Source organism: Ranitomeya imitator, chromosome 2 (genome assembly GCF_032444005.1).
Source record: "Ranitomeya imitator isolate aRanImi1 chromosome 2, aRanImi1.pri, whole genome shotgun sequence".
Classification (NCBI taxonomy): Eukaryota; Metazoa; Chordata; class Amphibia; order Anura; family Dendrobatidae; genus Ranitomeya; species Ranitomeya imitator.
The window spans coordinates 742,447,630-742,470,661 of record NC_091283.1 but is presented as its reverse complement, the minus strand read 5'-3'; the positions used below and the strand labels follow the sequence as shown (position 1 = coordinate 742,470,661).

At 46.0% G+C, this 23,032-nt stretch overlaps 2 protein-coding genes across 2 annotated transcripts; one reads left to right on the top strand and one right to left on the bottom strand.

Annotated features, from left to right (window-relative positions):
- The first annotated feature begins 10,296 nt into the window (after nucleotides 1-10,296).
- On the top strand, nucleotides 10,297-12,471 carry LOC138665610 (uncharacterized). Its single transcript, XM_069753240.1, has 3 exons — nucleotides 10,297-10,691; nucleotides 11,093-11,249; nucleotides 11,340-12,471. The coding sequence occupies exons 1-3, from the start codon at nucleotides 10,511-10,513 to the stop codon at nucleotides 12,322-12,324; spliced, it is 1,323 nt and encodes a 440-aa protein (XP_069609341.1). The 5' UTR covers nucleotides 10,297-10,510; the 3' UTR covers nucleotides 12,325-12,471.
- Nucleotides 12,472-12,508: 37 nt separating this feature from the next.
- LOC138665609 (uncharacterized) lies at nucleotides 12,509-14,486 on the bottom strand. Its single transcript, XM_069753239.1, has 2 exons — nucleotides 13,818-14,486; nucleotides 12,509-13,565 (listed from the first exon to the last, which is right to left on the bottom strand). The coding sequence occupies exons 1-2, from the start codon at nucleotides 14,207-14,209 to the stop codon at nucleotides 12,665-12,667; spliced, it is 1,293 nt and encodes a 430-aa protein (XP_069609340.1). The 5' UTR covers nucleotides 14,210-14,486; the 3' UTR covers nucleotides 12,509-12,664.
- Nucleotides 14,487-23,032: the final 8,546 nt, after the last annotated feature.

The following is a 23,032-nucleotide window of genomic DNA, read 5'->3' as shown; positions in this document are numbered from 1 at the left end:
GCTGGCTTTTTTAGATGGTTTTTAGCAAAGTCCAGTGTAGCCTTTTTATTCTTGATGCTTATGAGTGGCTTGCACCGTGCAGTGAACCCTCTGTATCTACTTTTCTGCAGTCTTCTCTTTATGGTAGATTTGGATATTGATACGCCGACCTCCTGGAGAGTGTTGTTCACTTGGTTGGCTGTTGTGAAGGGGTTTCTCTTCACCATGGAGATTATTCTGCGATCATCCACCTCTGTTGTATTCCGTGGGCACCCAGGTCTTTTTGCATTGATGAGTTCACCAGTGCTTTCTTTCTTTCTCAGGATGTACCAAACTGTAGATTTTGCCACTCCTAATATTGTAGCAATTTCTCGGATGGGTTTTTTCTGTTTTCGCAGCTTAAGGATGGCTTGTTTCACCTGCATGGAGAGCTCTTTTAACCGCATGTTTACTTCACAGCAAAACCTTCCAAATGCAAGCACCACACCTCAAATCAACTCCAGGCCTTTTATCTGCTTAATTGAGAATAACATAACAAAGGGATTGCCCACACCTGTCCATGAAATAGCCCTGGAGTCAATTGTCCAATTACTTTTGGTACCTTTAAAAACAGGGTGGCACATTTTAAGGAGCTGAAACTCCTAAACCCTTCATCCAATTTTAATGTGGATACCCTCAAATGAAAGCTGAAAGTCTGAACTTCAACTGCATCTGAATTGTTTTGTTTAAAATTCATTGTGGTAATGTCTGTAAGCAAAATTAGAAAAATGTTGTCTCTGTCCAAATATATATGGACCTAACTGTATATTGGCCAGCACAGAGCCACACAGTATAGAGACTTAAAAAAAACAAAAAACCATATACTCACCTTCCGAAGGCCCGTTGGAAGTCCTGCTATACTCACCATCCGCCGCCTTTCCCGCTCCTTGCACGCTCCCGGGATCGCTCCATTGCAAGCAGCAGCTTGCGGTCCCAGGGCTGGTGTGAGCAGGACCTATGATGACGTCGCGGTCACATGACCGTAACGTCACGGCAGGTCCTTGTCGCACACCAGCGCTGGGACGAGAGCGGAAGCTGCCGCTTGCAATGGAGCGGTCCGGGGAGCGTGGCAAGGAGCGGGAAAGTCGGCGGAGGGTGAGTATAGCAGGTTTTTTTTTTTATTATTATTTTTAACATGACCTATCTTTACTATTGATGCTGCATAGGCAGCATCAATAGTAAATAGTTGGGGACACACAGGGTTAATAGCAGCGGTAACGGAGTGCGTTACACCGCGGGCCGTTACCGCTGCCATTAACCCTGTGTGAGCGGTGAGTGGAGGGGATTATGGAGCGGGCGCCGGGCAGTGAGTGCAGGGGAGTAGGGGAGGGACTAATCGGACTGTGCCCGTCGTTGATTGGTCGCAGCAGCCATGACAGGCAGCTGCCGAGACCAATCAGCAAATGAATAACCGTGACAGAAGGAGAGACAGACAGACGGAATTGACCCTTAGACAATTATATATATAGATAATAATCTTTATTTATATAGCGCCAACATATTCCGCAGCGCTTTACAGTTTAACACAAAAAACTGCTACTATTCACTCTCATCTAGACTACTACAACTCTCTACTAATCAGTCTCATTCTGACCAAACTTTCTCCTCTCTAATCAGTCCTGTATGCGGCAGACAAGGTCATATTTCTGTCCAGATGCTAAATCAATGACTCCACCTTGTGCCATTGATTTGCACTGGTTGCGCATTCGCTACAGAATACAATACAAACTTATCTTTCTCATTCACAAGGCCCTCCACACTTCTGCACCACACTACATCTCCTCCCTCATCTCTATCTATCACCCTTCCTACGCTCCCCATTCTGCAAATGATCTACGGCTAACATCTTCCATATTCTGATCCTCTCACCTGCGTCTCCAAGACTTCCCTCGTGCTGTGCCAGTTTTCTGGAATGCACTACCTTAGACGATCCGACTAGTACATAGCCCAGAAATTTTTCATTGTGCATTATAAAAACACATCTCTTTAGACAGGCCTATCACCTCTCTTTACTAATCAAACTTTTTCCTGTTGCCTCTTTCTAAATTTTCCCCAGAATTTGGTTCCTCATACTCATTTGTCTCCACATCCTTCATGCACCCATTTGCATTTGGTGACTGCACTTAGACAAATACTGGCTGATGACCGCAGCTTATTTGAAACCCCCTATATATAAAAATGATGGCTGGACCATAATCTACAAGCACTTTTTACCTATTGTGTCCCCCCTATTTCCTTATTGATTCTAAGCTTGTGAGCAGGAACCTCACTCCTCCTGTAACTATTGAACTATGTTGCTACTTTGTGATGTGTTTTATTGTTTGTATATGTCTCCACCGAACTTATAAAATGCTGTGGAATATGTTGCCGCTATTATAAATAAAATTATTATTATTATTTACTGTTTGTAATATTCAGTCATGGTATTAAAAAGAGACTTCAGTGTTTGTGATTAAATAGGGAAATCATTTACAATCTGAATTAATACATCAATTAAAGACAGGTACGATTTTGTGTGCCAACCAGATTATCCCTCTAACAGTGTACCAATCCTAGGTCTCTTCAGTATCTGTGATGTGTGTGTCTGTATTGCAAAAAGAAATATAAAGTTTGAATGTCCCCAAAGATGTTTTGCAATCTTTATGAGGATATGTTAAAATAACTCCCATAATACAAATGTCTGAGTATATTGGATCTAGCACAGCACAAATATGATGTAGATTTTCTCCACAGTATCATCCACTGTAATTGGTAATTTGTATGTATGTATGTATAGCATTGTATTATTACTAGAGATTACAGAATCTATCTGAACCTACTGTTCAGAGAAGTCTGGACAGAGGTGGTGTTCATGGAAGAATTGAAGCCAAAGCCATTACTTCTGCTTGGAAACAAGACCAAGTCTCAACTATGCACAAAAACATAAGAACTGGGGTGCAGAAAAATGGCAGCAGGCACCGAGGATTGAGGAGTCAAAATTTTAAATTTTGGGCTATAATAAGAGGCAGTTTGATAGCAAATGGACTGGAGAAAAGAGGTACAATAACGAGTGTCTGTAGGCAACAGTGAAGCATGGTGGAGTTTCCTTGGAACTTTGGGTTTGCGTTTCAGCAAATGGAGTTGGGTATCTACTATATAATAGTCTAAGGGTCACTTCCGTCTTTCTGTCTGTCCTTCTGTCTGTCTTTCTGTCACGGATATTCATTGGTCGCGGCCTCTGTCTGTCATGGAAATCCAAGTCGCTGATTGGTCACGGCAAAACAGCCACGACCAATCAGCGACGGGCACAGTCTGGAAGAAAATGGCCGCTCCTTACTCCCCGCAGTCAGTGCCCGGCGCCCGCATACTCCCCTCCAGACACCACTCACACAGGGTGAATGCCGGCGGTAACAGACCACGTTATGCCGCAGGTAACGCACTCCGTAACCGCTGCTATTAACCCTGTGTGTCCCCAACTTTTTACTATTGATGCTGCCTATGCGGCATCAATAGTAAAAAAAATGTAATATTAAAAATAATAAAAAACCAAAAAACCTGCTATTCTCACCCTCCGTAGTCCACCGAGCCGCACGCTCCTGCCGCCATCTTCCGTTCCCGGCGATGCATTGCGAAATTACCCAGAAGACTTAGCGGTCTCGTGAGACCGCTCAGTCATCTGGGTAATTTCGCAATGCATCCTGGGAACAGAAGATGGCGGCAGCCACGCGCGTATCGCCGGAGCTTCGGTGGATACCAGGGGTGAGTATATAACTATTTTTTATTTTAATTATTTTTTAACAGGGATATGGTGCCCACACTGCTGTATACTACGTAGGCTGTGTTAGATACCGTGTGGCTGCTATATACTACATAGGCAGAGTTATATACTATGTGGGCTGTGTGATATACTCCGTGGGCTGTGCTATATACTGCGTGGACTGTGCTATATATTACAAGGCCACTGTTATATACTACGTGGGCAGTGTTATATACTATGTGGCTGCTATATACTGCGTGGGCTGTGCTATATATTACGTGGCCAGTGTTATATACTGCGTGGCCTGTGTTATATACTATGTCGCCTGTGTTATATACTGCGTGGCTGCTATATACTGCGTGGGCTGTGTTATATAGTACGTGGCTGTGTTATATACTGCGTGGCCACTGTTATATATTGCGTGGCCTGTATTAACGCATCAGGTATTCTATAATATGTATGTCTATAGCAGCCACATATTATATTGCACAGGCCACGTAGTATTTGTCTGCTATATACTACATGGCTTCTATATACTACGTGGCCTGTGCTATATACTATGTGGCTGCTATATACATACATAAATACATATTCTAGAATACCCGATGTGTTAGAATCGGGCCACCATCTAGTGATTAATAATAGCCTCACTGCTGACATATACAGACAGATACCTATCCATCATGCAAAGTTATTCTGGTCAGATTTTTTTTAAAAAATGCATCCCCCCAGAGTCGGATTTTCTCTGGGGTCTCGGTTGCTGGGGGTAGCCAAGACCCCAAAGAACATGACTTGGGTCGGTTTTTACCGACCCCCGAGTTGCAATCGCCGGTTATTAAGTGTTTACCAGCGGTCGCAAAAAAAAAAAAAGAAGAGATTTGCCATTTAATTTCACTGTCCTCCGATGTGATCGCACATCAGAGGACAGAGAAATGCGGTCCCCGGTAGCCCCCCGATACTCACCCATCTCCCCCGGTGCTCCTCGTGGTTCCCCATGGGCGCCGCCATCTTCTGTCGTCAAAAAATGGTGGGCGCATGCGCAGTGCGCCCGCAGGCCGGCACCCGGAAGATCTTTGGGGTCTCGGCTGCCGGGGGTAGCCGAGACCCCAAAGAACATGATCGGGGTCGGTTTTTACTGACTCCTGTTTTGTAATCGCCAGGAAATAACCGTTTACCGGCGGCCGCAAAAAAAATGTGGTGTGTTATTCTATGTCCTCTGATGTGATTGCACATTAGAGGACAGAGAAATAGGGGAATCGGGGACCCTGTTATACTTACTGGTGTCCCTGGGCCCTCCTGCTTCTTCTGGCCGCTGGCATCTTCCTCCGGGAAGAAAATGGATGGTACATGAGCAGTGCGCCCGCTGTGATGTGCCAGCCAGCATAGGAAGATTCTTCCTCTCGTTTTATTTTGGTCACTGTGAGATCCTATCACAGTGATCAAAATAAAAAAAAATAGTACATAACCCCCCTTTATCACTCCCTTAGTTAGGAAAAATAATAACATTAAAAAAAGTATGTATTTCCATTTTCCAATTAGGGTTAGGGCTAGGGTTAGGGTAAAAGTTAAGGCTAGGGTTAGGGTTTGGGCTAAAGTTAGGGTTAGGGTTGGGGCTAGGGTTAGGGCTAGTGTTAGGGCTAGGGTTAGGGTTGGGGCTAATGTTAGGGTTAGGGCTAAAGTTAGGGTTAGGGTTGGGGCTAATGTTAGGGTTAGGGTTGGGGCTAGGGTTAGGGCTAAAGTTAGGGTTAGGGTTGGGGCTAGGATTAGGATTGGGACTAAAGTTAGGGTTAGGGTTGGGGCTAGGGTTAGGGCTAAAGTTAGGGTTGGGGCTAGGGTTAGGATTGGGACTAAAGTTAGGGTTAGGGTTGGGGCTAAAGTTAGGGTTAGAGTTGGGATTAGGGTTGGGATTAGGGTTTGGATTAGGGTTAGGGTTGGCATTAGGGTTAGGGTTGGCATTAGGGTTACGTTTGAGATTAGGGTTAGGTTTGGGGTTAGGGTTAAGGTTAGGGTTGAGATTAGGGGTGTATTGGGATTAGGGTTAGGTTTGAGGTTAGTGTTGAGATTAGGATTAGTGGAGTGTTGGGTTTAGGGTTTTGATTAGTGTTATGGTTAGCGTTGGGATTAGGGGTGTTTTGGGGTTAGGGTTGGAGTTAGAATTGGGGGGTTTCAACTGTTTAGGTACTGTACATCAGGGGGTCTCCAAGCGAGACAGCCAATTTTGCACTCAAAAAGTCAAATAGTGCTCTCTCCCTTCTGAGCTCTGCCGTGCGCCCAAACAGTGGTTTACCCCCACATATGGGGCATCAGCGCACTAAGTACTAGTTGGACAACAACTTTTGGGGTTCAGTTTCTCCTGTTACCCTTGCAAAAATAAAAAAAATTTGGGGGCTAAAAAATCATTTTTGTGGGGAAAAAAATGATTTTTTATTTTCACGGCTCTGCGTCAAACTTCTATGAAGCACTTAGGCATTCAAAATACTCACCACACATCTAAATAAGTTCCTTGGGGGGTCTAGTTTCCAAAATGGCATCACTTGTAGGGGGTTTCTACTGTTTAGGTACATGAGGGGCTCTGCAAACGCAACATAACACCCGCAGACCATTCTATCAAAGTCTGCATTCCAAAACGGTGCTCCTTCCCTTCCGAGCTCTACCATGCACCCAAACAGTGCCCCCCCCACATATGGGGTATCAGCATACTCAGGATAAATTGCCCAATAAATTTTGGGGTCCACTTTCTCCTGTTACCCTTGTGAAAGTAAAAATTTGGGGGTGAAAATATCATTTTTGTGGAAAAAATATGATTTTTTATTTTCATGGCTCTACATTATAAACTTCTGTGAAGCAGTTGGGGGTTCATAGTGCTCACCACACATTTAGATAAGCTGTTTGGGGGTCTAGTTTCCAAAATGGGGTCACTTGTGGGGGGTTTCTACTGTTTAGGTACATCAGGATCTCTGCAAATGCAACATGATGCCCGCAGACCATTACATCAAAGTCTGCATTTTAAAAGTCACTACTTCCCTTCTGAGCCCCGATGTGTGCCCAAACAGTGGTCTTCCCCACACATGGGGTATCAGCGTACTCAGGACAAATTGGACAACAACTTTTGGGGTCCAACTTCTCCTGTTACCCTTGGGAAATTAAAAAATTAGGGGCTAAAAAAATAATTTTTGTGGAAAAAAAATATTTTTTATTTTCACGACTCTGCATTATAAACTTCTGTGAAGCACTTGGGAGTTCAAAGTGCTCACCACACATCTAGATAAGTTCCTTGGGGGGTCTAGTTTCCAAAATACAGCCTTGTGAAAACCTATGCATAAGAAGGTACATAAGTGGACATGTAGAGACAGAAAATAGAAAATAAAGGTATTGGCTAAGATATACTCACATTGTTCAGAGACTTGTTTGCTCCAAGGTGCTGTGGTCTGTCTGCTCTGCTTGGCTGTCTGCTGAGTAGTGACCTGCAAATGTCCACTCCCTCCCTTTATCTCCTTGTATGTGGGGATGGCTTATCAGTGTCTAGACATGTTTTTCTCTGGTGCAACGCATGCGTTCACGAACGCAAGCAAACGCATGTGCTTGTGAACACATGCGCTCACATAGACAGCAATGCGTTTTTTTGGTGCATTCCTTCCGCAATCGACCGCATGCGTTTCTAGGCGGCAAATTGACGCCTCTAAAATTACTACATGTAGCGTTTACCGCGCCAAACCACAGACGACGAAACGACGCATGCGTCGTCAAACGCGGCAAAAAGCAACCAATCGCAGACGCATGCGTCCCTAATGTTAAATATAGGAATACACAACGCATGTCGATATTTGCGGCAGAAACGCTGCGGTCACAACCGCAAATGTGAAACCGGCCTAATTGAGTTTGCGGACAGGAGTCTTTTATAAAGGTGACTATGTAAGACATCTGTCTTTAATACAGGTAATGAGTTGATTAGGAACGTCTAACTGGTCTGTAGGAGCCAGAACTCTTAATGGTTGCTAGGGGATCAAATACTTATTTCTCACTGTAAAATATATATACCGTATATACTCGAGTATAAGCCGAGATTTTCAGCCCAAATTGACATCGGACGCCATGTCGCGTTTGGAGAGCCCCTGATGTGCCTAAACAGTTATTATATTATTATTATTATTATATTATAATTATAACTGAAACCCTAATCCAAACACACCCAAAACCCTAATCCCAACGGTAACCCTAACCCTATCTCTAACCCAGACACACCCCTAACCCTAATCCCAACTCTATTCCCAACCGTAAATGTAATCCAAACCCTAACTTTAGCCCCAACCCTAACCCTAACTTTAGCCCCAACCCTAACTGTAGCCTTAACCCTAGCCCCAACCCTAGCCCTAACCCTAGCCCTAGCCCTAACCCTAACCCTAAGGCTAGCCCTAATCCTACCCCTAACCCTAGCCCTAACCCTAATGGGAAAATGGAAATAAATACATTTTTTTAATTTTTTAATTTTTCTCTAACTAAGGGGGTGATGAAGGGGGGTTTGATTTACTTTTATAGGGGGTTATTTAGCGGATTTTTATGATTGGCAGCCGTCACACACTGAAAGACGCTTTTTATTGCAAAACATATTTTTTGCGTTACCACATTTTGAGAGCTATCATTTTTCCATATTTGAGTTCATAGAGTCATGTGAGGTCTTGTTTTTTGCGGGACGAGTTGACGTTTTTAATGGTTTCATTTTTGGGCACGTGACAATTGTTTATCACTTTTTATTCCGATTTTTGTGAGGCAGAATGACCAAAAACCACCTATTCATGAATTTCTTTTGGGGGAGGCGTTTATACCGTTCCGCGTTTGGTAAAATGAATAAAGCAGTTTTATTCTTCGGGTCAGTACGATTACAGCGATACCTCATTTATATCATTTTTTTAGGTTTTGGCGCTTTTATACGATAAAAACTATTTTATAGAAAAAATAATTATTTTGGCATCGCTTTATTCTCAGGACTATAACTTTTTTTATTTTTTTGCTTATGATGCTGTATGGCAGCTCATTTTTTGCGGGACAAGATGACGTTTTCAGCGGTACAATGGCTATTTATATCTGTTTTTTTTATTGCGTGTTATTCCACTTTTTGTTCGGCGGTATGATAATAAAGCGTTGTTTTTTGCCTCGTTTTTTTTTTCTTACGGTGTTTACTGACGGGGTTAACTAGTGGGACAGTTTTATAGGTTGGGTCGTTACGGACGCGGCGATACTAAATATGTGTACTTTTATTGTTTTTTTTTTATTTAGATAAAGAAATGTATTTATGGAAATAATATATACATATTTTTTTTTTTTTTACACAAGTGGAAATTTTTTTTTTGTTTTTTTACTTTGTCCCAGGGGGGACATCACAGATCGCTGATCTGACAGTTTGTACAGCACTCTGTCAGCTCTGAGCAGGCTCTTGGTAAGCCACCTCCCTCCCTGCAGGACCCGGATGCCGCGGCCATTTTGGATTCGGGTCAGCAGCAGGGAGGAGAGGTAAGAGACCCTCGCAGCAACGCGATCACATCGCGTTGCTGCGGGGGTCTCAGGGAAGCCTGCAGGGAGCCCCCTCCCTGCGCGATGCTTCCCTATACCGCCGGCACACTGCGATCATGTTTGATCGCGGTGTGCCAGGACCGCCCCCGGCACATAGTGCCGGATGTCAGCTGTGATAGGTAGCTGACCCCCGGCCGCGATCGGCCGCACTCCCCCCGTGAGCGCGGCCGATCGCGTATGACGTACTATCCCGTCGGTGGTCATACGGGCCCACCCCACCTCGACGGGATAGTACATCATATGTCAGAAAGGGGTTAAAATTATAGACTGTTCATGTCTTTGTCAGTGGGCAAACTTACAAAATCAGCAAGGGATCAAATAGTTATTTCCCCCACTGTATAAAGAATTGCAATGCATTAGCACTGCAGTGCTAAACTGTCAGGGCTGCACTGACACAGACTTGTTAGACCATGCACTACTCATGATGTAGCAAGCTTGCTAGCTCTAGTGACCCGGATATCGTCATGACAATGTTGGGTCACCATGGCAATGATCTGCCCCTTGCGACAACATTGCGGGGGAACTGATCAGAGGGGAGAGGGAGCCTCCTCCTTCTCCCGGCCTTCTAAATCTTGCGATCGATATCAATTGCAGCATTTAGGGGGTTAAACTGCTGGGAGTGAGGTGGCCACTACTCAGTGTGAGCCAGGTGTCAGCTGTGAAGTAAGCTGAATACCAGGCGGCGATCGCGCGCACAGCTACTGTGTGTGCAAAATCACCTGGACGTATCAATGCGTCCAAGGTCAGGAAGGCTTTCCTAACCTGGACGTATAGATACGTCTAAGGCCGCCGTCACACATGCGAGTTTTACGTGCGTAAGAGCGCATAATCTACGTACGTAAAACTCGCTAAACATACGGCACCATGATTCTCAATGGGTCTAGTCCTTTTAGGCGTATATTACGGATCCGTATTATACGTTCCTCTACGGCCGTACAAAATCGCAGCATGCAGCGTTTATCAGCGTATTGCGCAAAAAAAACGCCAATGCAAGTCTATGGGAGAGCGTATAATACGGAATGCATACGGACCATGCGTGTGCATTGCGAGAAATACGCACCTCACTGGCAGATGTCCTGAACTTTCGAAAGCCATCAATCAGGCAGGTGAGACATGCTAATTAGCTGAAAAAGCCAGACAGTGAACCCGGAAGTCTGCTGCACGCCTCCACGGAGTGAGAGATTCAGCATGGCCCGCATAATTAATGTTGACATGCTGATCATTTTGATCCAGGAGAGGCCAGAAATCTGGGACCAAAGAGACCCCAACTATGCCAACAGGGCAGTAAAACAAGCTGCATGGAGGAGCGTGTGTGGGTCCCTCTTCCCCCAGTATGACCAGCAGCCACGTGCGGCCCAGCGACAAATAAGTAAGAACACCCATGTTTGCAATGTAATGTTCTTGCTAAACAGCAGGCCCTTACTACTTTGAATTGCTAAACCTTAATTTATTAATTCATCCTTAAAGTTATATATATCCAAGCAGTATATACATGGTGCTGGATATGATAAATGGATTTGATTAAGGTTTAGAACAGGTGTTCCCTTAATAACATGGTTTTCCAGTAATTTGTTTTTCTGTGATAGAGGTTAGCTGACTCTGTCCTTGTGGCCTTTCTTCCTAATTTGTATTTTTTTGAGGAAATTCTGGCTTAATGTGAGCCACAAAAGCCTCTTTCTATGCTACATTGCAATCTGTGTACTCCATTACACCTTGTGTGAGCACTCTGCATAATGGTCTAAGCAATGTGTGTATTTTTTGTTGTTTCAGTGGATGATGTTACAACAAGGTGGCGGAGTATCCGGGACCAGTATAGGAGGGAGAGGCAGCAGCGGGAGAGAAGTGGAGCCGGGGCCCCTCCTAAAAAAAAAAAATACATCTACTTTGACCGCCTAACCTTCCTTAACCCCAGCATGGACCTCAGGCCGTAAGTAAAAACATCTCAAAATGGGTTAATTTTTGAATGTTGAGAGATGATTCCAAAAAACATAGTAACTGGTCAAATTTATCTTTGCAGAACTCAGTCTAACCTCACTGACAGGGAGACAGGGTCGGACTCAGAACTGGTCATTGACCCAGTTGGAGAAGGTGAAGAGGTGGCTGGTCCATCTGCTGCTCCCTCCTGCGCAAGACCTACAGCATCTTCATCATCTGCCCACCCAGCTCCAGCTGCTTCTGAAGAAAACCCAGAGGGCCCACAGTTCTCTTCTGCAGCAGCAGCACCTAGCCAGGATGACCCTGGTAATAGCAGCAGCCCAACTGTTGCCCTGGACCGATCCCCACAGGCTGCAGTCAGACCCCAGCGTGCACGACGCAGGAGAGAGCTTCGCCAAAGCAGGCAAAACGTGGATGCTGGGGTCATGAACTATTTGGCCCGGGTTCGAGAGGATGATGGGGAGGAGGGATTCACACGGAGCCTTGCCCAGTATTTACGCTCCATAGAGCGGGAGTTGAGGCTGCGTTTGAGAGGGTGTTTTCAGATCCTTATTGACGCATGCACCCCCCCAAATAACCCATACAATCTGATGCAGATGATTGAACAGTGGCAGATGTCACCTGAAAATATTCTGCGGCCTCCGAGACTAGAAGGCCAGCATGCGCACCAAGGATCTGAAGCACCCCCTCCACGTCAGCCAACACCTCCACCCCAACCACCAACTAACCAACAATGGCAACATCAGCACCATATTGCAGGATATCATCAACCATCCCAATATGGCCACTTGTCCGCACCCAGTGCTGGAGGCTGGTCCCAACCTGGGTTTGGACAATATGGTCATTTTGGGTTGGGGTATGATTCCCGCACATATGGGCTGCAACATCAGGGTTATCTCCCAAATCCAGGCCCCACTCATCAAAGTGGCCAGCATCAGAGCAGGCAGAATTTCCCGCAAGCCACTATAACAGCCGCACAGGCTGCTGGACAATTGGGCCTGCAAAGGCCATCTGATGGTGACCCAGACCAATCCACTTCTCCCCTTCCTACGTACCAGGACTTGTAATGTTGGGTACAACTTTTTTTTAATTTGTTTAAGACATTTGGTTTGGTTTGTGCTTAAAAAGCAAGCTGTAATGCTTTTATTTTACTTTGTTGTTTTTTTTTTGTTAAAAAAAAGCTGTTCTTTTTTGTGCACAAAGATTGGTTATGCCAAAACAAACAAAAAAAACAAAAACAAGTTTAAGAAGTAAAATTGCCTTTACTTAACAAAAAACTATGTATGCACTCTGTTCATTCTTCTTAACTCACACACACATGATATGATCAGAACCATATGTCAACAAATTAAACACAGCAGACATATTTTCAAACTTGATAATGGCAAAATTTAGGTACATAAATAATTACACATGCAAAATTGCATAGTCTTGCCAGGGAGTGGCACCCTGAGGACTCAAAAAATAATTGGTGAACACATCCCGAACTTTTAGGCCAGAAAGGGGACGTCGCCGAGGAGGGACATATGGGGGAGGCCTACTATGATTGGTCATGACGTGATTTTGCAAATTAGTAGACAAACAATCATGTATTCTGGTGAAATTATGTAGAATTACACAGGCTTTGATCACTTCATTGATTGAAGCCTCACTCAGCTGAATTGCAGACTGAAGAACACGCCATTTGGCTACAAGAATCCCAAAGGCGCACTCAACCAGTCTCCGTGCCCTGGTAAGTCTCAAATTAAAAACCCTCCGCCGGTGGTCAAGGTTGCGCCTGGGGTAAGGCCTCATGACGTGCCTCGTCAGTTGGAAGGCCTCATCTCCAACCAAAACAAAAGGCACTGCTTCCGCATTGGAGCCTGGGAGTTGTTGTGGTGGTGGGAGGTTCAACTGGTTGTCACGTAGCCGGCGACCCATTATGGACGAATTGAAGACCCTAGAGTCTCCAGTTCGGCCATAGGCCCCAATGTCTACAATTATAAACCTGTAGTTGCTGTCAGCAACTGCTAACATAACTACAGAGAAAAACTGCTTATAATTGTAGAATTGGGAACCAGAGTTCGGCGGCTTACGCACCCTGATATGTTTCCCATCCACAGCTCCAATGCAGTTAGGGAAGTCACAAGTATTTTGGAATCCAGTGGCGATTTTGAGCCAATCATCCATTTTTGGCTCTGGCATCACAACTTCGTTAAGTTTCAGCCATATTTGGGAACAGGTTGTCCTAACAATGACTGAAATGGTAGAACGCCCAATGAGAAACTCCAGGTGTAGACCCGCATAGGACAAGCCTGTGGCCAGGAAGCTGAAAAACAAGGAAAACAAAATAAAGGAACATGAGGAATATGAAAACAGGACGAAACACAAGTGTCTAGTAAATTTTCTCTGTGATTATTGAGTAAGCAAAAAGGGACATTTCACAGTATTACTATAATCAAATATTAAACACATTTTTAGAAATGTGCTTGTGGCCTCATGTCTAAGTTAAGGAACTGAAACATAGTAGGACAAAACACATTGGCCAACACAACAAAATCTAAAAGGTCTAAATACATACCGTAAGGTTAGGAGCAGACGCTCCTCAGCAGAGATGGCTTTTCTCATCCAGGTGTCCTGATAGGTGAGTCCAGGACGTAAGATCTCCAGCAACATGTCAAAAGTCCTGATGGACATGCGAGTATACAGGAAAAATTTGTCTGGATGGGCCCTCAAAGATGAATAGAGTCTCTGGAAATGTCCTTTACTCGGGCGTTGGGTCAATAGAGGATGGACCCACAATCTTTGTCTCCTCCTTCGCGGATCTGCATTGACCGTATATGGCTGGCCAAAGCGACGAGACAACACCCAGTGAAGCAACACCCGCTGAGTTGTGCTTAAATACACATGGTCAGACATGTTTGGGAGCTCCAAGTACCACAGCCAAAATATGCTTGAGAACATATAGGGCATATGGGAGGGGTACACCTGTTGTCGAGGGCTTAAATAGTGTTGTTAATGATGGTTTAAATGATTTGCAGGCCAGAAAACCGTTAAATGTCCATTTTGGAATGGTGCGTGGTAAAAACGCCATACGGATCACATACGGATTACACACGGACCAGTACATGCGCAAAATACGCGACCACACCTAGGCGACGCAAGAACTACGGAGAGAGATTACGGAGACATTTTGGCGTATCACGCGCGTATTACGGACGTAGAAAACGTACCGTAATGTCTTACGCCAAGTGTGACGCCGGCCTAAGGTTGTGAAGTGGTTAAATTACCATGGCTACCTTCTGTACAAATAGTTCCTGCATCTAAACATACCAAAACACAAATCAACTTTTACTGATGAGTAACCGCATATAACTTCTCATAGTAGCTACATTTAGACCCAGAAAAAAACATTTAAGCATAATGATTTTTCTTTGATAATTTGGAGCCTGTATTGTTAGGAAAACGCAGTTCACTGAGTTGTGTTACTTGTTCTCTCATCTTGACCAAACCATGATTAGCTCACCCGTTGTCATGAGAACACCAAGACCTAACCTGTAATTGTATTATTTTACAATATGTTGTTCTGTGTTCTTGTTTTCTGCCTACTTTTTACAAGTTGTTGGCCCAGATTTATCATTGCTGTTTAGTAATTTGCTCCTTTTTAGTGATTTTAATATTTGCGTTTTAATATATTTATACTTTGCCCCACTTTTTACATTTTTTAATATGTTTTTTAATTATTCTTTTAATTGTTAATGTTTTTGAAAAATGATTATGTATAAATTTAAGATCAGTATCGATTTCCTACGTCTTTAAGCCAGATCCTCGCTATCTTTACAGGAAACACAGCACTTCTGCCCTGAAGATCAGATGAAGAAGAGGCATTTGACCAGATAGGAATGTCCGTTGAAAAACATTGCTGCTTTAACCTCTTTCCCACTCAAGACGTATCCATTCGTCCCTGTGACCTGGTACTTAATGACCTAGGACGTCACATCGTTAATGCGGGAGTGGTGCTAGCATTAAAATTCTGGATCCATCTTGAAGCAGGGTGAATGGAGTTGTTGTCCAGGGGGGGGGGATGGCTGAGCCCCCCGCAACTACAATCGCTGTGATCGGCTGTTCAATTCTGAACAGGCAATCGCTGCATTTCTAAGTTTTTCAGGCAATCAGATTGCCTGAAACACTGATGCTCAGCCTAGGATCGGTGCTGTAAGAGCATCAAACCTAGGCTGGTGCTTGGCAATGCTAGGATAACCGAGGTCAGCTCTGATTGGTGCAATTGACAATGACATCAATTGCACCAGTCAGAGAGCACAGACGCGCTGTTACCTGCAAGTGACTGCCTTGTACTTCCTCCTTCTGGCTTCGGATTTGTAGAGGGTGGTCACTCTGTCTGTCTGTGCCCTGTGCTGGGCTTTGCAGTGCCACAGAAGCCTGTGACATCACAGATCCTGCTGCTGCCTGAACATTGCCGTCCCTGCTGAAGAAAGAAGTAGAAGAAGAGTTCCTGATGCCTTTTCTCTCCTCATCCACACCAATACCCCTCTCCCCCTTCCCCCCCCCTTTTCCCCCCTTCTCTCCATCACCCCTCTGCCACCGAGTGCTGATCAGTACTTGATCGCTGATCAGTATTTGATCGCTAGATTTTTGTCACTTTCTTTCTTTTTCGTGCATCCTGCAGCGGGACCAGCGCTGATCATTGACACAAATCACTAGTCGACTGTGTTTGCTGGTTTCCAGGACTTTTTTTCATCCCTGTTCATTTACCCCCCTCCGTGTGTGCATCCAGAGGCTAAAATCGCTGATTCACACTCGTGCTTGCTGTTTTCCACAACTTTTTTTTCACTGACTATTTCCTCCGTCTTCTTTTTGCACCAATCCATGTATGTGTCATGGTGTGTCCTGACCTACGGGTGGTCGGTCAACAGACGGCACAACTCACATACAATGGGGATGGTATAGGTGAGAGGAAGGGCCTACTGTAGGGAATGGGGAATGGTCATCCCCTGAGCTCAAACCTGAGCCTGTCCTATGTGAGTCTTTCCCCCCCGCCCCCATCAGGATACTTCGTCCCTGTCACCTAACTCTGCCCTGGCTAGTGCACTGGCCGGTGACAAGCACAAGCCGCACCACTGCAGAGATTACCACACGTGGGATAGTGGCAAGCACGAAAGGGATGAGGAAATAAACAGCTTTCTCTGCTGCAAAGCACCACACAGAAGAATAAAGGCACCAGGATAATGAACCGAGCAGAAGCACCACTGCACTCAGAGAGCTCCTCACTCATGCTTGGTCACTGAAGATTGCTCTATCAGCAACAGTCAGCTGATGCATAAAGGCCCCTTCACAGTAAGCGACGCTGCAGCGATACCGACAACGATCCGGATCGCTGCAGCGTCGCTGTTTGGTCGCTGGAGAGCTGTCACACAGACCGCTCTCCAGCGACCAACGATGCCGGTAACCAGGGTAAACATCGGGTAACTAAGCGCAGGTCCGCGCTTAGTAACCCGATGTTTACCCTGGTTACCATGCTAAAAGTAAAAAAAAACAAACACTAGATACTTACCTACCGCTGTCTGTCCTCCAGCGCTGTGCTCTGCTTCTCTGCTCTCCTCCTGTACTGGCTGTGAGCCGGAAAGCAGAGCGGTGACGTCACCGCTCTGCTTTCCGGCTCACAGCCAGTACAGGAGGAGTGCAGAGCACAGCGCTGGAGGACAGACAGCGTTAGGTAAGTATCTAGTGTTTGTTTTTTTTTACTTTTAGCATGGTAACCAGGGTAAACATTGGGTTACTAAGCGCGGCCCTGCGCTTAGTTACCCGATGTTTACCCTGGTTACCAGTGAAGACATTGCTGGATCGGTGTCACACACGCCGATCCAGCGATGTCAGCAGGAGTCCAGCGACGAAATAAAGTTCTGGACTTTATTCAGCGACCAACGATCTCCCAGCAGGGGCCTGATCGTTGGTCGCTGTCACACATAACGATTTCATTAACGATATCGTTGCTACGTCACAAATAGCAACGATATCGTTAACAATATCGTTATGTGTGAAGGTACCTTTAGGTGACCTTTTAAAGTATGGTGGGGGTGGTCACTACCTGCTTCAGCTGACCCAGCAGCACTGCAGTAACATCAGAAAGCCAGTAGTGAAAAGGAAAAAAGTAACCCCCGATAATCAAAAAGGAAAAATAGCCTTAAACTGAGTGGAACCAGAGCTGCCACAAATCCAAAAATGGATCGTGACAGTATGCGTCCTTGTCCATTCCCTCCCCTTTCTTCCCTTTTCACCACCTCCATGCATGCGTCCAGCAGCCACCGATCATTAATAAGCGACTCAAATGACTGTTCTGCACTCATGCTCGCTGTTTTCCACAACAATTTTTTCCACTGATTATTTTACCCCCTCCCCCACTTTGCACCACATCCATGCGTCCGTCCTGTGCACATCATTGACTGGCCTCTGGTTGCTCCTTTTTTTTCCTTTTTTTATTTAGAAGAAAGAGAAAAGTTTACACTCACACACACACAAATAAAGTGTGGTACTCACAGAAACATCGCATATGTAAAAAAAATGTCCTGCTCGTCCCAAACCCAGTATTCATTCAGTGGATGAGGAATATGCTTTCCTTCCTTTATTTTTACTCATCATCATCCTCTTCCTCTAGTGATACTGAACTGCCAAGTAAACGCCCAAGGACAGAAACTGAACCACCGCCCACCGTTTCTGATCCTGTATGGACCTCACCGCCTGAAACTTATGAGCCATTTTGTGGCGCAATCACAAATCAAGTTTGACACCACCGGCCTCACAGAAATAGACTTTTTCAAAGTTTTTTTCTCTGAGGATTTTGTAAACCTCATGGTGGGCCCAACAATTTATGTCACAAAGCAGCCCATCATCATTTTCTAACTGGACTCCTGCAGATGCAGTAGAAATTATGATGTTTTGGGGTCTGGATCTTCAAATGGGGCTACTGAAGAAGCAAGAACTTTGACAACATCGGAGTGTGGACGTTTCCATCCAAAAATTCTTGCATTATAATGTTAATGCACTGTGTCCTCCCCAAGAACACCCCAACTTTGACCGTTGTGGTAGATCGGCTCACTTGACTGCACACGGAGGTAGTCAATGGAACACTGCACCTTTAAGGATGCACTTGGTTTGTTAGTACAGCATAAACCAAGGCCTTAAATAATTATGGCCCTTTGGGCAAAACAGCAAATTGAAACAAAACGGTAGCAGTCCTTGCACCAGTGGGGACAGCCCACTCAGGGTGAACAATGTCCTTACACAAACTCTGTGTGCACAAACACTCTGCTGGAGTCTTCCTCCCCAGGCTCTCAACAACCCAGACTAACCCTGGATTTCAGCTCTTTAAATCCAGACCATGTAACTCTCCATCATGTGCTTGATCACATGATCCTGACATCACACAGGTCCTGTAAGGACACTGCATGGGACATACGTGGACATTCTCCCTCCCGCTCTATGAATGTCTACTAAAACCAGACCATAATATAACTTTCAATAAACCAGCCCAACACATAGTGTGCTGGAGGAAACGATTCTGGTTTTACATCACTGCTGCCATCTTGCGCAGTGAAACGTATCTCCCCTCCATCACTTCACCAGTGGCTCTGTCACATATTCCCCCCCTCTGCCCAAAGTCGGGGGTTTTGGCACCTACTCTCACTAAACAGGAGACTCTGGACAAGGCATCTGCGTTCCCATGCAACCTCCTGGGCCTGTGCTGCACATAGAAAATGAAGTCCTGGAGCGCCAGAAACCACTTAGTTACCAGGGCATTTTTCCCCTTCTTTTCCCTCATGCATCTCAGGGGCGCATGATCAGATATTAGTCTGAACGAACTTATGGCCTAGCAGGTAGTACCCCAGGGTGTCAATCGCCCACTTGATAGCCAAGCACTTTTTCTCCATGATGACATAGTTCTTCTCACAGGAGGAGAGTTTCCTACTCAGGTATAGGACTGGGTGTTCGTCGCCATCTATTACCTGGGACAGCACAACTCCCAAACTGACTTCAGAGGCGTCCATCTGGAGCACAAACTCCTTCGTGAAGTCTGATGCGACCAAGACTGGCTGTCGTCACTGGGCGAGCTTCAACTCCTGGAATCCCATCTCTGCTTCAGAGGACCATTTGACCTTTGTTGATTTTGTTCCCTTGAGAAGATCAGTCAGGGGGGCAGCTATCATGGCAAAGTTCAGGATAAATCATCGATAATATCCCACAATCCCAATGAACGCCCTGACCTGCTTTTTGGAGACCGGCTGTGGCCACTTCTGGATTGCCTCCACTTTTTCCATTTGTGGCTTTATCTCGCCTCTTCCCACGATATAGCCTAAGTACTTTGCCTCCTCTTTCCCGAGGGCACACTTCTTTGGGTTTATAGTAAACCCAGCTTTCCTTAGTCAATCGAGTACCACCTGGACCTTTTGCAGGTGACTTCCCCAATCCGGGCTAAAGATCACGATGTCATCCAAGTAAGCGGCGGCATACTTCTTGTGTTGGACTAGTATCTGGTCCATAGTCCTCTGGAAGGTGGCAGGGGCTTCTTGTAGTCCGAACGGCATCCGGGTATATACACCCATCAGGTGTAGAGAAGGCCATCTTCTCCTTGGCACTTAGAGACAGGAGAATTTGCCAGTACTCCTTCATTAGGTTCAGGGTTGGCGGACCATAGCTTCTCAATAAGCTCATTAACATGGGGCATCAGATACGCGTTAAACTTGGACACCTCATTGAGCTTCCTGTAATTGTTACAGAAGCGCCACTCTCCATTTGGCTTCCCCCACAGGACAATAGGGCTGGACCAGCTGCTCTTTGACTCCTCGATGACACCCAGGCTCATGGCCTTTGGTTCACCCTCACATGTGGTTCAGTCAGGATCTCGTGCTCCACCACCTGCGTACATCCTAGTAACTGCGAAAACAGGTCTCTGTTCCGCTGAAGCAGCTCATGGCACTGTTGTTTCTGGGCCAGTGACAGTGTCTCTGCCACTGTGACATCCTCAGCCTTGGAATCAGGATGGGCCCCTAGGCACGGTGCTTCTGCAGCGCCCCAGAGATCTGGTCGTTGCAGTATGACACTCTGCCGCTAAGGGGAGTGATGGTACGTCTGATCGCACTGAAGGAATTCTACTGACCAGCACACATTACACTTCACACTCCGGCCACTAGGGGGAGAAAAAGGCTTTATTTATTGAGCCACTCCTCACACTGGTAAAACTAGGGGTTGGGTAGGAAGTTAGTCAGAAGCTGACTGGGTTGGATTCAGGCAACATCCCGTGGCAGGGGGTGTTGCAGGGAGAAGATACAGGGGGGTCCCTGTCGGGCGTGGGAACCTGGCAGGTACCTAGCAAACAGAGCAGAACCTTACGGAACCGCGCCTGCACTACCTTGCGGCGGTATCCTAAGAAAGAGACACGAAGCGAAGGGTATTGTGGAACAGTGAGAAACGAGATCAAGCACAAAGGAGAGCCAGTAGGAGTCATGCCGTGAGACCGAGGCAACATCCTACTGAGGCGCGTAGCCGGTGGCCGGAACACCGCGGAAGTAACTGACTCTATGCCTTACTTCAAACTCCGCAGGACAGTTAATTATAGGTTGGCTGTCTACCTTAAATTTCCTATGAAGACTTAGGGGGCAACGCGTGGAGAGGGGCGTCTCTAGGGACCCGGAAGAGCTCCGAGCCTTCCCGTCATACGGGTGCGTCCTAGCCATAACAAATCTGGGGGACGAGAAACTAGTAACATCTGGAACAAGAGAGAGAGAAAGAATTAGAAAGAACTAGAAAGAACGAACGAACGAGAACAGAAGTTGTGAGGACTATTCCGAATGCTCAGCAGGGTAGCACTACAACACACAGGCGCTAGTGGTAGGCACTGATTTCCACCTGCAAAGGGAACTCTGGATGTGCCCATCGGATTGGCCGGTCTCAGAAAGCCCTGTTAACCGTGCTCTGGATTGCGGATCCTGAAGTCTTCAGTAAAGAGGTAAAGAGACTGCAACCTTGTGTCTTCGTTATTGTCTGCACCCTCACACCATCGCCATCTACATCACTGGGAAGCCCTGGGGACATACTTCACCTGTGGGAAGGTATACCATCTACCTGCCATTCCATCACCCCAGCGGACCCCAAGCAGCGTCGGTCATCCTGACCGAACACCACCGGTGGCGTCACGAAACCTTGACAGACTTCTATCACCTTTTATTGGACGCCCCTTAGCAGGGTCACGGACCGGGTCCAGCCACCATGACAACCCCAGAACTGAGACAGAAAGGACCGGTACCGAGTAACCTGTGGCCCTGTGTCTGGGGGCGATTCACTTCCATCAGATCCCTGTCTCACTATGGTTTCAGCAGGTTAATGTGGTACAATTGGTACAGCTTCCTTCTCCTTGGTTAGTAGACTTTATAGTTGACATCACTCAACGATTAGAATGTGTTTTGTTTTTGACTATCCGCCATCTTGTTGTGGTTTTCTGACTGCTGGTCTTTTTCCCCTGGTGCTGGGTTGTCTTAGGTCAGGTGATTATATCACCCTTTATTACCCAGCACCTGCCTCTCAGTCCTTGCTGGACAACAGTGTTAATCCACTAGAATTCTGGCTAGGTGCTTTGATAGCATTCTGTTTGATATTGTACAGTTATTGGACCCCTGGTTCTGCTATACTTAGTTCTTTGTTTTCTTTTGGTTTCTGCAGCCTTCTCTGTATTTTCTATTAGTAGGTGACCTGTTTTTATTCCCAGTCCTTAGATCTTTTAGGGACCTCCTTCCCCCTATCTTTAAGTCTTTGCTTGAGATTAACCTAGGATCGTCGGTGGGTCTATTCGCAAAGAATGGGTCGCCCACTCCATCGAAGGGTATCAGCCTAATCTCAGTGCAGGGTCAGTTTTCCCCCCTTCTATCCTAGTTCTGTGTTGCAGTTCCTTAACATCAACTTCTCAACCACCTGATGTGGCCCTGGCACTTGGCCAGGAATTTGCTTTTCACGGTGCGGATCAACACGAGCACCTGGTCCCCAGGGCTAAACCATCTCAGCCTCGTGGCCCGATTGTAGACCCTCGCCTGGGCTTCTTGTGCTTGAAAGAGACTCTCCTTCACAATCGGCATCACCCGTGCGATTCGGTCCTGCATTTGGGCCACATGCTCAATGACGCTCTGGTGAGGTGTAACTTCTGCTTCCCAAGTCTCCTTCGCAACAATTAGAAGTCCCAGGGGTGCCGTCCGTATAACATCTCGAACAGTGAGAACCCTGTAGAGGCCTGTGGGACTTCCCTAATGCAGAACAGTAGGTATGGTAGATGGCAATCCCAATCTCAGCCATCCTTTTCCACGACCTTCTTCAGCATGTACTTCAAGGTCTTATTGAACCTCTCCACCAGGCGGTCTGTCTGCGGATGGTACACCAATGTCCTAAGTTGGGTAATCTGGAGGGCCTTGCAAAACTCCCTCATTACCTTGGACATAAATGCTGACTCCTGGTCCGTCAGGATCTTCTTTGGGAGGCCCATTCAGGAGAAAATATGGACTAGTTTTCGTGTTATACATCGGATGGAGGAGTTTCTCAGTGGTACTGCTTCTGGGTATCGCATAGTGTAGTCCATTACCACCAGAATGTATTGATGACCCATGGCAGACTTAACTAAGGGCCTAACCAGGTCCATGGCAATCCAGTCAAATGGGACCTCAATTATGAGTAACGGAACTAGGGGACTGCAGAAGTGGGATATGGGGGCAGTTAGCTGACAGGTAGGGCAGGATCGGC

What these genes read in the sequence shown, in the direction of transcription:
- LOC138665610 (XM_069753240.1), top strand. Translation starts at nt 10,511, where the DNA reads ATGGCCCGCATAATTAATGTTGACATGCTGATCATTTTGATCCAGGAG. An exon ending in TGCGGCCCAGCGACAAATAA is followed by an intron (nt 10,692 to 11,092) that starts GTAAGAACACCC and finishes TTGTTGTTTCAG; the next exon opens with TGGATGATGTTACAACAAGG. An exon ending in CCCAGCATGGACCTCAGGCC is followed by an intron (nt 11,250 to 11,339) that starts GTAAGTAAAAAC and finishes TTATCTTTGCAG; the next exon opens with AACTCAGTCTAACCTCACTG.
- LOC138665609 (XM_069753239.1), bottom strand. Translation starts at nt 14,209, where the DNA reads ATGCCCTATATGTTCTCAAGCATATTTTGGCTGTGGTACTTGGAGCTC. An exon ending in CGTCTGCTCCTAACCTTACG is followed by an intron (nt 13,566 to 13,817) that starts GTATGTATTTAG and finishes CTTGTTTTTCAG; the next exon opens with CTTCCTGGCCACAGGCTTGT.